General features: G+C 43.6%; 1 protein-coding gene across 13 annotated transcripts in view; it reads right to left on the bottom strand.

Moving 5' to 3' along the window:
* Positions 1–16,224, bottom strand: part of ZBTB38 (zinc finger and BTB domain containing 38) — a 172,567-nt gene that overhangs the window by 22,409 nt on the left and 133,934 nt on the right. For 10 of the 13 annotated variants that reach the window (XM_058730065.1, XM_058730066.1, XM_058730060.1 and 7 more), the window contains one exon: positions 9,074–15,576. The exons of the other annotated variants lie outside the window; for them this stretch is intronic. In XM_058730065.1, the coding sequence (XP_058586048.1) occupies positions 11,992–15,576 (3,585 nt within the window). In that variant the 3' untranslated portion in view covers positions 9,074–11,991. Of the gene's footprint in view, positions 1–9,073; positions 15,577–16,224 lie in introns of those variants that run through there. 13 annotated transcript variants of the gene reach the window in all.

Here is a 16,224-nt window from a genome sequence, read left to right as displayed (position 1 = left end):
AGTCTGTGGTGTTCCTGACTGGGGTGAGACAGCATGAGAAAGGCTGGGCCCAGGGTGTCCTTGTATTTCTTCTTACTCTCCGCCCTGCTCCTTCCCACACTGCCGGGGCTTTGGGCACATACACGTGTGATCCTGAAACTTCATCACAAACTCCGTCCACATCCCTTGCAAACACCTGCTCCTTGCCTGTCCCTGGGGTCTAGGGGAGTGACCCTGGCAGGGAAGAGACCCGAGCAGGCCCTGCAAATGGGCAGAGAATTCTTAGGTCCTGAGCACTCTGGGTGGGCACCTCATTGTTGGCCCTGCGTGCAGACTCTGCCTGGAGGGAGGGGGGACCTCCGGAGGAGGGCCAGGGTGGGGCCTTCCTGCTTAGGTGTAAGGATGCCACTGAATGGTGAGGAGTTCCCAGTGGCTGGAATGTTGCCACAGTCCACATGAGCACTAGCAGAGGAGGCTGGTTCCCATCATGATGACAAAAATCGTGGCCCTGGGTTTCTCTTCAGGAAGAGAAACATCAGAAATGAAGGGGTCTGACCTGGGAAATGGCTTGCTGCTCTTCCCACTATAACCACATTTACACAGATATTGGGCATGTTCCAGTCAAGGTGTGGGATGTGGCCTTTTAGCCCCGTAAAAGTGAGAAGCTAGAAATGAACAGCACCTAAGCTACACAGTATCTCAGCTGGCCAGATTTCGGGAGAGAAACTGGCCAAGCCTCAGAGCTGAGTCAGCTTCTCTCTGGCAGTAGCCTATCGCTTATGTGAAGTGAGTAAATTTTTGAATTAGAGATGGCAATTTCTTTTAGATGGCCTTCCTAATGGAAGATGTTCTTCCATCAGAGGGTCCGCAATGTATAAAAGTTAAGTGATGACCTAGATTTTCAGAGCATTATACATTAGACATTATACAACGGGGGGCACAGAAGGGGCATGAAGATCCTTTCGGGGGCCAGTCTATATCTCAGATTCGAATTCCTTGGTCCAGTCATAGGCTCCCCCCATATTTTACCCTTTGGAGTAGCTGACTAAAAGTTTCAGATTTTGATTAGTTATAAGAAAAACAAACAAACAAACAAACAAACAATACACCCCTCCCCCACTCCTCGCTATACTTCTATTCTTTCCTGATTGGGTAGAGGCAAGCAAAAGTATGAAGTCTCCCATTTGCTTTGGGCCACACAAGACCCCATTTTCACCCCCAACATGAAAAGAGTCTTGTTTAGATAGTCCTTGAAATTTGACTCAATTTGTACCCTCCTCATTTATTTCCATTTAAAGTATTTTCAGAGTTTCTTCCGCTCTCCCAAATCCTTGACAGGTAATCCCAGGAACTCTCCAGTTCTACTACAAATAATGCTGTGCTCCTACCCACCACAGCTTTGTGGTGAGAGGAGGTCTGTGCTCTCGGGCTTCAGTGCCCTTTGCCTCTATTAGCCGGCTCTGGAACTCAACTGCCAGGGAACTCTGCTTCTCCACATACCAGCTGTATGACCTTGGGTAAGATAACTTCTCTGTGCTTGGTTTTCTCATTGGGGATTTTCTCTTGTAGAAGAGCTTGTCCCTAAAGATGCCTGCCATCAATCCCTTCCCTCGTTGTATGTGCCTACCAATCCCCCATCGAGAAGTATAGTCCATCCCTCCACCCTTGAATCCAAGCTGGGCTGGGACTGCTCGGATGCCCAGGGTGGTCAAGACTTTAGACGATGCCACCATCTGACTATACCTGCACGAGGGGCCCGCTCAGCTGATCCCAGTCAAACCACAGAACCATATGATCCGAGAACACTGTACATGGCTGTTTTAAGCCACTAAGTTTTGTGGCACTGTACAGCAAAAGATGACCACATTAAACGTTGATGGGGATGATAATATCAACGTCTATCTCACAGGATTGATATGAGGATTAAATAAATTAACATTAATTAGATGCTTAGAAGAGTGCCTGGTCATACAGGAGTACACCTTGGAGATATTGTGGGTTTGACTCTAGACCAGCACAATAAAATGAGTATCACAAAAAAACAAGTCAATTGAATTTTTTTGGTTTTCTAGTACGTGTAAAAGTATGTTTATACTATACTATAGTCCATTAATTGTGCAATAGCATTACATTTAAAAAGCTGATATACAGGGGCACCAGGGTGGCTCAGTTGGTTAAGCGTCTGACTCTTGATCTTAGCTCAGGTCTTGATCTCAGGGTTGCGAGTTCAAGCCCCACATTTGGCTCCATGCTGGGTTTCGTGAAGCCTACTTAAAAAAAACAACAACAAAAACCCAAATCAGTGTCATGCCTTCATTAAAAAAAATACTTCCTTGCTAAAAAAATGTTAAGCCTCGGGCGCCTGGGTGGCTCAATTGGTTAAGCCTCCAACTTCGGCTCAGGTCACGATCTCGCAGTCCGTGAGTTCGAGCCCCGCGTCAGGCTCTGTGCTGACAGCTCAGAGCCTGGAGCCTGTTTCAGATTCTGTGTCTCCCTCTCTCTTACCCTCCCCCATTCATGCTCTGTCTCTCTGTGTCTCAAAAATAAATAAACGTTAAAAAAAAATTAAAAAAAAAATGTTAAGCCTCATCCAAGCTTTCAGTGAGTTGTAAACACTGATCACAGATCCTCATAACAAATATAATAATGAAAAAGCTTGAAATATTGCAAGAATTACCAAAATGTAACACAGAGACACCAACAGACTTGCTCAATGCTGGGTTGCCACAAACCTTTAATGTGTAAAAAAAAAAAAAACCCAAAAATGCAGTAAGTGCAAATCACAGTGAAGTGATGCGCAGTGAAATGGTCTGCCTACACAAACTGCCACAGAAGAACACATTGACCAAAAAACAAAAAACAACAACAAAAAAAGAAAGACATAGGACTCGGGGTATTCGAGTCTCAAGCTAATAAACACTCGTTTTGAAGAAAGCATAGCAGTTGTCATTGGCCCAGTCCCCCACCTTCCAAAAAATCTTAGTCGATGTGGAGTCAGCTGGTGGTGGTGAGAACCATGTCCTGAAAACTGACAGGTGTTGGCCCTGTCTCTCTGGGCCCCTTGGCTTCTCTATGCTCTGTGCCCACAGCTCTCAGATGAAGACAGTAATCACTGGCAACACAACAGGATGATGGTGAGAGACAAATATGAAAGTAGTTGTAAAAGAGCCTTCAGGCCTCCTCCATTTGTGTGTGTCTATCAGACACTGAGGTCTGTACTTCCTTATATTAAACCCAGGCTTTCTAGTTCTTGGCTACAACTGAGTCTCTTGCCAATACCCTCAACTTTCTTGCCTCCTCATCCTTTGTTTCACCCCACGTGGTGGAATCCTGGTCTCCAAGCGTCAGATTCCACTTACAGCTCCTTTTCTCTCTCCTCTCTCCTTCCTAGCTCAGCTTCTGGAAACAAGAACCCTTGCTCTCTTCCTCTCTGCTCCTGCATCTGCCCCCCAGTTTCCACCTGTACCACCACATTGAAACCACTCAGCAGGCTCATTCCAGCTCTCATGATCCAACTGGATGTCTCTCTTCTCAACTCCGCATTCAGTGACATCACGTTGGCAGCTTAAAATCATCTGTGGCAGGAGTGTTTACATGACAGACATTGGCAAGTACTATAAATCCGGCTTTCCTGCTCTCCAAGGTGATGGTTAAGTGTTTTACCAGTATATCGCTCCCAGTGACCTTCTAGTTGCTAAGTGCAAAAGGGCACTTTCCAGATTTTCTTTACTTGGCTTTATCTTCACTTGACACAATTGATGATTCTCTCCTTTCTGAGAGGTTCTTCATCTCTGGCTGCCTAGATGCCACTCCTCCAATTTTCCTCCTACTTCTCTGTTCCCTTCTCTGTGCCAGCCTCTTACAGACTTTTATTTACTCATCAAATATCAATCACCAAATATTGGTGTTTTCCAGGATTCGGTCTTCTTTTGCTATACAAGCTTCATAGGAGACATCTTACATTCCCATAGTGTCAACAAATAGGAAAACAAAAGGTTATCCTTGACCCCTCCCCAGCCCTCACTTCTCCATATCCATCCAGTATCAAGTTCTGCTGATTTTGTCTCCTAAATAGCACTCATTCTCTCCTCTTTTCTCTCATCTTCACTGTCAATACATAACCCACACCACCATCATCTCCAGTCTGGACCACTGCAACAGGTTCCTGCCTGCTCTACTTCTGGCCATTATTGTCCTCTGTGTCATTCCCCACAGTTCAGCTTCAGTGACATTTCACAATACAAAACTGATTTAAAAAATTCTTCTTGTCCCAACAATCCAATGGCTCTCTGCTGCTCTTAGTGTAAGATCCCAATCCTTAGCATGACCTGGGGGTACTGCAGGGTATGGCTTTCAGCCTCTAGTCTCCTCTCAGACCCACCTCTCTAGCACTCTGGCCACCATTGGCTTCCAATGCACTGTGTTCCCCCTAGAAACAGACTTTTGTACGTGCTATTCCCTCTACGCGGAAAGTCTTTCTTTTTCTTTTTTTCTTTCTTTCTTTCTTTTTCTTTCTTTCTTTCTTTCTTTCTTTCTTTCTTTCTTTCTTTCTTTCTTTCTTTCTTTCTTTCTTTCTTTCCTTTCTTTCTTTTTCTTTCTCTCTCTCTCTCTCTTTCTTTCTCTTCCTTCCTTCCTTCCTTCCTTCCTTCCTTCCTTCCTTCCTTCCTTCCTTTTTCTTTCTTAAGTTTATTTACTTATTTTGAGAAGAGCAAGAGAGAGAACAAGCAGGGCAGAGGCAGACAGAGAGGAGACGAAAGAGCATCTCAAGCAGGCTTTGCACCGACAGCATGGAGCTGGATGTGGGGCTCGCTCATCAACCGTGAGACTATGACCTGAGCTGAAATCAAGAGTTAGACACTTAACCCACTGAGCCACTCAGGCGCTCCTCTCCTCTTTCAACTTTATTCCTTTTTCAGATCTCATTCAAAAGGTACTTCCTCAAGGACGACTTCCCTCGAACTTCCAGACTAGCTTAGGCCCCCTGTTAAATGTCCTCATGGCACCTCTTCTTCACATTACTTACTGAAATTGTAATTGGTTAGCTTTTTGTGTTCCCCATTAGATCATAAGCTACAGGGACAATTTGTTTTTTCTGTTTTTGTATTCCCAGCACCTAGCTCAAATATGTTTTGAATGAATGAAACACAACTTTCAGCTTCATACCCAAAGCCAGTCCCCCTTCCGAACTTCTGGTCCACATAGCTAGTGGTCTACAGGTGACTCCACTCTTCTAATGACTCAGACCCAAAACCTGGGAGTCATCTTTGACCTCTCTGTTTTTCTCACCTCCTGGGACCTAAACCACTCACAAATCCTATCAGATCTACCTTCAAAGTACATCCAGTATCTCAGACAGTATGTACCTCCTGATGGAAGAACATAACCCAACTTAGGAAGCTGTCTTGTTAATTCCCAGGCTGTGACAAACTCTTCAGGACAAACAACATAATTTCTTCAAAAATATATTGCAAGAGAAGAAAAAATAGTTTCTTCACTGCATTGCAGTGAGAGTCATTGGTTACTTACATTTTTTAAAGTCGGCTCCACACCCAGCGTGGAGCCCAGTGCATGGCTTGAACTCACAACCCCAACATCAACACCTGAGCTGAAACCAACAGTTGGACGCTTACACTGTTGGTGGGAATGCAAACTGGTACAGCCACCCTGGAAAACACTATGGAAAATAGTTTAAAAAAAAAAACACCAAAAACCCTAAGTAAAGAACTACCCTACGATCCAGAAATTGCACTACTAGGAATTTATCTAAAGGATACAAACGTGCTGATCCGAAGGGGCATGTGTACCCCAATGTTTATAGCAATGCTACCAACAATAGCCAAATTATGGAAAGAGCCCAAATGTCCATCAACTGATGAATGGATAAAGAAGATAAAGTATATACATACAATAGAGTACTACTCAGTGACGAAAAAGAATGAAATCTTGCCATTTGCAACAATGTGGATGGAACTAGAGTGTATTATGCTAAGCGAAATAAGTCAGAGAAAGCCATACGGTTTTAGTCTTACGTGGAAATTGAGAAACTCAACAGATAATCATAGGGAAAGGGAAGGAAAAATAAGATAAAAACAGAGAGGGAGGCAAACCTTAAGAGACTCTTCAATACGGAGAACAAACTGAGGGTTGCTGGAGGGGAGGTGGGTGGGGGTATGGGTTAATGGGTGACAGACATTAAGGAGGGAATTGTTGGGAGGAGCACTGGGTTCTACTCCTCCTGAAGCCAAGGCTACACTGTATATTAACTGACTTGAATTTAAATTGAAAACAATTTTTTTAATGTTTATTTTTGAGAGAGAGACAGAGAGACAGAGAGACAGAGTGTGAATGGGGAGGGGCAGAAAGGGAGGGAGACACAGAAACTGAAGCAGGCTCCAGGCTCTGAGCTGTCAGCACAGAGCCCTTAAGGGGCTTGAACTCACAGACCGCGAGATCATGATCTGAGCGGAAGTCAGAAGCTAAACCAACTGAGCCACCCAGGCGCCCCAGAAATAATAATAAAAAAGAGAATAAAGTCACTCACAAACAACAACAAAAAAGAGTTGGACACTTAACTGACTGAACCACACAGGCGCTCCAGAGACCTTCTTCACTGACCTGCAGTCTCTTCCCTATACTGCAGTGACAGTCATCCTTTAAACACATTAGATCATTTCCTTTTTGTTGAAGCTCTCACACGGCCTCTCGCTTGGACCTTCTGGAACCGCTCTCTGCCCTTCCCTCCTAGCGCTCAGCTGCTCATCTGCTCCCCCATCATCTGCCTGTGTCAGAAATACAAAATCTCTGGCAAGGCACACGAGGCCCTGGTGATGTGTCCTCTGTGTACCTCTCCTGGCTCACCACCCGCACCCCAGGCCTGCGGAACCACATGCACTCACCCATGCTCCTGTGTTTTAGCCACTCCTACCTGGACCTGCCTGCACTGGGAAGCCCAGGCTCGGTCAGGCCCAGCCCAGTGCCCTCTCTCTCAGAACCCAACATAATCCAATCTGGTTCTGAGCAACTAGGGATTCAGGGTTTCGTTTTGTAATCATGCCTTGCCTCATCAGTCTCCTTCCCCGGTCTCCGGCTCCTCAAAGGCACAGGCTACCTCTTATAACTCTATAGCCCTGGCCTGGACACAACACCTGAGACCCCAAATTAAACATATTTTGAATAAATGAATTAAAATTCTCCATAAATTAGCACTGTCCCAGCTTTTACATCTCTGTATACTGAAGTTTCTTATAACAAAGAATAACATCCTGACCCCTATGTGACATAAAAGTCAGAGTTTTTAAAATTATTGGGGAAAAAAGTGCTCTTCACTTCTCAGCAAAACATTCTAAGTAAATAGAATTGAGGTCTTAGACATCAAGAATGAAATCATAATTTACAAAACCTTAAGAAATATAATCATACTTCTGCTATAACCAGTTCTTCCAGGAGTTGTCTAAACTTGGGAGAATTTCATTTTAAAATCTGCACCCCAAGCCAACTCACCTGCTCACTGATGACCTTCCTCGGAGAATCAGCATCAAGGGGAGTATACTGGGGAGGGGGAGTGGAGATAAGGCAAGGGGTTCCTCTCTCCAGAAGGGAGACTGATAGCCGGCCAGGATTTGGGGAGGAGAAAGGTGAAGAGTTCTCAGATATGGAGGAAATTGCCTCTGCAAAGAGCAACTGAGGGGAGACAGAGGGCGTGGGACCGGTCACCCGGGGGGGGGGGGGGGTAATGAGAAAAGAGGAAGGTGAGAAACAGGAGTAAAAGAACCCAAAGTGATTAATACAATATGCACAAGTAGGATTGCCTTGCAGGATTTGTTTTGATGCTTTTAATCGAGCTACTTTCTCAATTATTAAAAATTCTTTCAATATTTAATCTGTTTTGCTAGATAAGTGAAGTTAGTTTCAGCAGGCAGCAGTTATCAAATTTTTGATTTGGATTTGGTTTGGATTATCCTTCAAATACAAAACTGATGCTTACTGGCCAGACATTAGTAGGACTGGAAATTTGCGTTATTTTCCCTGTGTTGGTGATGGATTATGTTGCCTGAGCCACTGGCACTCCCTTTCACACTAGCTACTGTGACTAACTGCATGCATCTGAGGATAATTAAAGTTAGAAATATAGTCTGTGATGAGGGGACATTTTTTATGTGAAAAATTACTAGCTTAAAACAGTATTAAATATTTTACTCCATATTCTTTTTAATACCTTTTTTAAAATGTTTGGTTTTGAGAGAGAGAGAGAGAGAGGAAGAGAGAGAGAGAGAGAGAGCAGGGGAGGGGCAGAGAGAGAGGGAGACACAGCATCTGAAGCAGACTCCAGGCTCTGAGCTGACAGCACAGAGCCTGATATGGGCCTTGAACTCACAACTGTGAGATCATGACCCGAGCCGAAGTCAGACATTTAACTGACTGAGCCACCCAGGCGCCCCGATTTTACTCTATATTCTTGAAAAGAAAAAGTGTACAGATTTAAAAAATGATTTTATAAGGCAATATCCCAACATACAAGAGAAGGCAAATGCCCAGAGTGTAGAGTAGAGGCATCAGAAATAAAGCAGCGGTGGTGTCAGGGAAAGCTGAGACCAGTACGGCCTCCTGAAGGCCATCACTGTAACAGCTATCATCATAAAGCTGCATTCATTTGTCATGCCTCTTTGCCTCACTGCCCGTTTAGTTTACATTAAGTATTTTTCTCTAAGGTGTTGAGAAGAAACAAAAACATGGGCTTTGAAGTCAGGGAGATCTGGCTTGGAATCCTGGTTCTGTCTGGTTGTGGGATCTTCTCAAAGTCACTACAAAATGTAGATAATGAAGTCTACTTCCCATGGTTGCTGGGAAAGACCTGAATGAAACAGCCCATGGGAAGAACCTTGCCAGATTCCTGGTACTAAGTGTAATTTGTTTCCCGAGGATGAGTAGAGTAGACAGAACACTTTCAACGCTCTCTGATTTATCACAACGTCAGGCCTAGCCAAGGCATTAAATGATAAGAAGACTTCAATCTCTCTTATTTCTGCTTTTTTTTTTAATGCATATTCCATTTGAGTCCTAAGCATGTAAGTAGGTATCATGGAACGTAAACAAGTAAGGAAACAGAAATATATTAAATGAATAATATGTGAAACAATGCTGTGACTCACAAAGAGGAAATAGCCGCTTGACTGCACAAAAGAATTAACATTAAAACATTTAAGAGACTTAACATAGAATAAGCTATTTTAATCAAGCAAAACCAAATTTATATTCATTATTTCTAAAAATAAAATTAGACTTTTCCAACCCTTAACATCTGCATTTAATAATATCTTCTAACCAAAATACAGATGCTAAAACAGCAAATTACAATATATCTTGTACAGCATACAGTATGTTCACTGTTTACACCTACTTTAATTCTAGTTGGTCGTTATGTACTCAATGCATAAACATCACTCATGGTAAAGTTTTCACAATTAACAAAAATGTGACAAGGCTGTCTTAAAACGGCTCTGCTATAAATTGTATAGAATATACAGAATTACAAAGTCAAGTATTTTTTTTATCAAAATATACACCCCTCCCTGAAACTAACACAAGCTATCAACATTTTAAACGAATAATACAATTATAGAAAATATTTGCAAAATTATTTTTTCATGTATAAATATTCTGCCATATTTACTTTGGTCTAGAATTATCAGCATACAAGTCCACTTAAAAAATTTCCACATGTAAGGGCTAGGAGACATCACTACACGTAATAATTTTATATTTGGAGTTACCTCAAATCAAAATGACTGAAATACACAGTAATTCTCTTTGATTAATAATCCCAATTGAGATAAAATAAATTAGTAGATCACCGAATTACCTATTCAATATTCTAATTATCAATTCAGAAATGATTTTCATAAGCCCTTTGTGACCATCTCTTTTAACAAAACCCAAATGAGTAGTGCAGGTATACATATATACAACGTATAAAATAAGGATGAATTTGCTTGCATTTCCCCATTTTCCTCTATTACATAATACTGTATGTAAGTAAGTGAAAGTAGATCAACAAAAGATAAATGCAGATGCAATATTGGGGTTACTTAACAGCAAAATACTACTGTATAAAAAGGTCAGCTTTGATCGTGTCCTTCTCTGGGTGTTTAAATGCTTTCTCGCCCACCCAAATCCGTATTAAGTCTTCTTCATGGAGACATCACAATACTTGAAGAGAGAAACTGGAGTCCTTTGAACTACTTCTTCATTATGGTGACTCTGCAACCTTGAATAACCTTGGGCTTCCATCTATCAAATCCCATGAACATGAATAGCTGTAGGTCACCCTTAAACCAGGTTCCAGGTTCTGCTCACACTGGTGATCAAAGGGTGGGAATGTTTTCTCTCTCCCTCCTATTCTGGCAGTTTATAACCTAAGAATGATGAGTTCCAGCTTCCCAGAACCTAGTCCACATGATGGAATATCCTACAGGGCAATTAGACTTGGAGGGCAATGGTGATGGTGTGGGGCAGCATAAAAGAACATGAAACAACTTAAGTGGGTTTTTAGCAAGGGAGCCAGGTGTCTGCAAACATGAAGACAAGGCATCTGGCTTTGGGGATAGGTTTCTGAGTCATATAAGTAAGTGATGGAATCGTATTACTCCACAGTCTGTCTCTCCACCAACCTCCCCCAAAACAAAGCTACTGTTTGAGGCAAGGAAGGTCATCACTTCCTCTTGCCCACTCAAGTCATTAATGGGTGAGGTGGGAGGTGTCTTTCTGATGCCCTTTTGTTTTATATTAGTATATACTTGTGAGCTGCATAATCTCCAAGAAGGCTAATAATCACTGGGATTAGGCTATCTGTCGTTTTCAAGTGCCTGGGAATTCACCACCATAGGCATGCTTTGCACTAAATTTCCTGGACACTCCTTCAGTGGAATGGGATGTGTCAGGTTTTAACTTAAACCCTGGAGACTGATTAAGTCTGTCTGAAATAGACCTCTACATCCATGGCCTTGTGATGGATGGAAGACTGCAGGGAGTTTCAGAAGAATTTGACCCTTCTTTATTTTTTGAAGTGAGGCCACTGCAAAGTAATATACAGCACAGGTGATCAGAGAAAAATTCTGGGAGGGCTCTCCCCCATAGATAAGGCATGACCTATTTTTTCTGTGACTGGAGTATACCAGTTCTAGTAATAGCTCAGCCAGAACTTCAAGGGAACAGCATTCCATCTAAAAGCATACAACGTGCTCTTAAATCATATCAAGATGCTTTCTACTGATTTTTCCATTAGTCCTCATTATTTGCAGATCTATTGCTTGTCATTATAATTCTCTACAGGGGACATGGATAGTTAAAAGTCATAGTGATTTATATATGTATTTTACAAGGCTTGTGTTGCAGAAAAGTAGTTCTAGATAATGTATGAATGTCCTACTTAAGTTACTCAATTTCACACATATTTTCAGCTATAATATTAAATATTTCTTATATATCCACTAATTTAAACAATTTTTAATAGCACAGAAGCTGGATGGGAAAAATGACTGTCATAGCTCGTTTACCTTCTAACATATTTATGAAGATGATGTTTTCATGATATCCGACCCTCGTTTTCTCCAGTGACTAAAGACAGCTCAGCAGCCAGTTCCTATTAGCACTTACTAGAAAGTTCTAAATTAGGCTAACATTAGACTCTTTTTTTTTCCACTGGCAGAAATACCACAGCTAAGAACTTCATAAACTTCCACAAGATACTTGGGATACTGGAGGATTCAGCTATTTCATTTTTGTGCACTTTGCATGAAGTTAATGCTAAAACCCAAAGTAGATATTAGGATCCTTTTTCTGGAATTTTCACAAATGAGATTTTCTTTTTTACATTTCACTCCTTCATGACTGTTGTGTGAACAAAACAAAACTAAACTTAAAAAAAAAAAACACACCAGAAGAAACAGCTAAAAACACCCCAAAACAACAAACCCACCAACTTATAGTTTTGAAGATTTTTCTAAGTATCGCCACTCAAAGGACATTTTCAACAATGGTTTGCACATTATCCTTTTGGTCATTGTCTTCTGAATCATTGACATGTGGGTTCTCCAGAGGATTTGAGTTCTCATGGCACATGTCACCTTCGACTTTCTCCCGCTGACTTGGGCTCTTGAATAAGTGTTTCTTCTGGTGCATTCCAAGGGCAGCAGCTGTTTTGCAAATTTTGGGGCACTGGAAGCAGGCATAGCCCTTCCCATCATGCTCCCAAATGTGCCTCTGCTCATGATTCCTTTTTGTGGAAAGGTACAAAAAACTCTGAAAGCAGAACTGACAGTGGTAACGCTTTTCGCCGGTGTGGATTCTTTCGTGGATTTTGAGCGTCTCGTTCAACGTGAATGCCTTGTTGCAGTACTGACAGATGAACTCCTTCACGCCCAGGTGGATGCGTTCGTGTTTCTGTAAGTTTCCCTGCACCGAGAAGCACCGCCCGCAGGTCTTGCACTGGTACGGCTTCTCTCCGGTGTGACACCGCATGTGCATCTTGAGCGTGGAAGGGCTCTGGAACTGCTTGGCACAGAACTCGCAGGCGTAAGGCCTAGCAGTGAGATGCCGGTGGGGCCTTCCTTGATTGCCGGCCCCCGAGGCTTTGTCTCCATCGCAGAGTTCGCACTGCAGCTTGGGCATCTCTTTATTTTCTTCTTCCTCAAAGGCCTTCTCCTGAGGAGCTTTCCCCACAGCGCAGTCCAGTTCTGCTGGGTATTTACACTTATTGCTTGGGCTCCTGTGTTCATGTTCTTTCTTCCAGTTGACCTTCCTCATTTTCCTCAACTGTCTGGATTTCTTTTTGGGTTTGTAGTTGTAGTAAGGACGCCAAGGTTTGTCAGTGGAATCCTGGTCGCTGGCGTCATCGAACATCTCGTTCATTTCCACACACTCGGACTGGCAGAGCCCGAGTGGGCTGTCTCTGTTGGCTTCCGGGTCACTCTCTTGTGGCAAGGTCTCCTCCTGCACTTGATACTTGGGTCTTCTCCCTCTTTTATAGAACAACTTAGATCCTAGGATGTGCCTTTTCACGATGGCTTCGTTTCCGATTTTCACCGTTATCTGGCAAAGGGGCGCCACGTTGCTGTTTGTGGAGGTTCCTGGCAGAGCAGGCTTTGCAATGTAGGTTTCAATTTTACTGGTTTCTTTCATACTTGCGGTTTTGCTCAATGACCCTCCGGGATCAGCGACGTATTTGGACTCCTCTGCTATCTCCCCCTTGTTACACGGCACGATCTTCTTTTTCTCCTTAATGCTTTTGGGTCTGCTGACGACCCTGCCCGCTTTGTCAGGCTCGAGTTTGCTGTCGTCTTTCAGGGGCTGACTGCCTGCTGGGTCCGAAGGGGCTCTGTGGCTGCTGCTGGTCATGGCGGCAACGGCGTTGCTGTGCATTATCACTGATGAGAACTGGCTACTGTGCACAATGACCGAGGGTGCTGAGCCACTGTAGCTGATCACAGAGGCTGCGTTCTCACTGCCACCACTCAAAGACGAAACAGGCACGTCCCCTCCTGGGAGGTCAGAGCTGACAGCATTCTCAGTGGAAGAAACCGACACCTCAGTAGAATAAAAGTTATTGTCGAGATCGACTTTCAGTGCTTCCTCTCCCCACTTGGTCCCCTCTGCGCTCTGTACGTTGGCAGAAGCGGGCATGTCCTGGCGTGCAGATGTTTCCAAGGGGACGGCTGGACTGCTGGTGAGGGTGTTGACGCGGTCTTGGAAACTCAGCGTCGGTAACTCAGAGCTGTGTGGATTCTGAATGACATAGGGACCAGATGCTGACGCATTCATCTGACTGCTTTCTCGAGCATTTTCATAGGAAGAATTTCGGTAGCTCTTATAAGGAGCCCTCTTGCATTTCATAGGCAGTAGCCTGTAAAGTTTATATGGATACACACTAGGCTTCAAGCCTCCATTTGCTGTTTTTTTACTGATGGAAAGTCTGTGATCTATGGCATGGAAAGACTTCTGATGGTTTTTGAGAATATAGTAGGTCATGAAAGTTTCAAGGCAGAAAATGCACTGATAGCGCCTCTCCCCTGTATGCCAAATTTCATGTCTTGTCCTGTACTCAGCCAGTGCAAATACTTTGTTGCAGTAATGACACGGATATGTTCTTCTCCACGAGTGAACATTTGCATGTCTTCGGAGGCTGGATAAAGTCACGTAACTACGTTTGCATACAACACAGCTGTAGAGCATCTGCCCATTAACAAATTTAACCATGTGGTCCGTTTCTGGCAAGGTACTTCCGGTACTGGAAAACTCACCAATCCTGTTTTCAGAGAGCAACGGTTCTGGACCTGTGAACGAACTTCCATTCTGTCCGATGGTTGGATAGTTTTCTAAAAAGCGCTGGTTTCCTCCGGGAACAGGCATGTGGCTGGACCTCATACAAATCTGCTCGTGCCGATCCAGTCTGTTCAGGGTGCTGAACTGCTTGTTGCAGTACTTGCACACTAACGGCTCCTGGGTTGGCTTGTGGAGCTGCATGTGGGCACTGAGCAAAGTGCTACTGTCAAAGGACTTGGAACAACAGCTGCAGTTGTACACGAGAGGTGGGACCTCTGCCGTCGGCGGCCCAGGGACGTCAGAGGATTTATTTTCATCTTCCTTGGAAAAACGGAGATCTCCTTCGTTGTTGGGAGATTTTGAACGAGGAAGAACGGCAGGCAGCTCTGGACATCTTTCCTGATTAACCTCTGAGCTGGTTGCTGGAGGGGGTGGTCTATTTTCTGCAGCTGAATCGGAAGCCTGGGGTATGGAGACTGTCTTTGGCTTTCGGCACGATTTCGGTTTTGCTGCTAGAGCTTCACAGGTTTCTTTACCTGTTTTACCAGGCGAACTGCTGTCGTGTTCACGTACGGGCTGACTTCTGTATGCCTCGGCCACGGAGGAAACGGCATACGAGTGCTCCGCCAGCGTGCGGACGGGCTCTGCCTCGTGGCACACGTCAGTCCTCTCCAGGCAGAGGCTGGTGGTTCTCATGGAGTCAGAGACCTTTTTGAAACTTGCTCTCAAGTCCAGTGGAGAGAACATGTTATTACTATTTTCTGTTTCAATGATGGAAAATGCATTTGTGATCCTTGGCCCATTGGTGATGGCAGGTTCTTCGTGCCTTTTTTCATTTTTTTCTTCTTTAACCACTCCCTTTTCAGTAATGCAGAATACATAGGGACCAGGGGAATTTGAGAAGTTGCGATCAGTAAGGTCTTCCAAGAAGGATATTCCCAGCTTTTTCCCTGCAGCTGCAAGATCCGTGACTGTTTCCTGTCTCTTGACGACAACTGTGGAGCTGTAGATATAATTAAGGATCTCTGTAAACACTTCAGCTTTGAGATCATCCAGTTCCAGGACATGGCTGGAAATACAGATTGTATGGCTCCAAAAGATATTTTTGAAATAAAGGCTTGAAGCAGCCAGGACATTGCTGTGGGCTTTAAATTTGGTGTCTTCCACAATAATAGTGACATCGCATAAAATGCCCCGAATGCGCTGCTCATTTAAGATGGAGAGCACTGTGTCACTGTGCAAGTCGTCCTTGAGGTCCCTGGAAAGGGACATGACTGTCATCTGAAACAAGAGGAGAGAAATGGTCAGAGACCCTTCCAAAACTAGTTTCTTTCTTTCCTTCTTTTTTTAAAGTAAGCTCTATGCCCAGCGTGGGGCTCAAACTCGCAACCTCAAGTTCAAGAATCATATGCTCTACCAACTGAGCCAGCCAGGCGCCCCAACAAGTAGTTTCTTTATTTCTAGACAATTTTCAATGTTTTTGAAAAACTTTTTTTTTTGTATGAAAATACAGGTTTTTATCTCATTTGCTGTTACTTGCAAGACTTGGAGTCAACATTAGAAACTAAATCTTGATCTCGCCCCAGCCTGTTTCTCATACCATTGCTAATAGTTGTTATAGTTGGAAATCCTCCCAGAACTCTTTCTCCAAAGCCGTAGCTATATATACACGTCCAAATTTGGGAGGAGGAGGGTTTCCCCCCCAAATGTGAAGGGTCTCATCATCACTCAAGGCTGCTGCATTGAACTCCTAGAGCTGGGCAATGCCATGGTCCTGCCACAAACGTCCTATTTTCATAGATAACCCTGAGGACCCGATCCAAACATCATTTATGAAGCAGGAAGATGATTTTTTTTTTTTAAAAGCTTTCCCTAAGTAAGCAGTACCTGTATACAGAGGTACTGCCCACTCAGAGAAGAAGAACTGGA

The sequence above is a fragment of the Neofelis nebulosa genome, chromosome 5 (assembly GCF_028018385.1).
Source record: "Neofelis nebulosa isolate mNeoNeb1 chromosome 5, mNeoNeb1.pri, whole genome shotgun sequence".
Taxonomy (NCBI): domain Eukaryota; kingdom Metazoa; phylum Chordata; class Mammalia; order Carnivora; family Felidae; genus Neofelis; species Neofelis nebulosa.
This window is presented reverse-complemented; position numbering and strand designations above follow the sequence as displayed.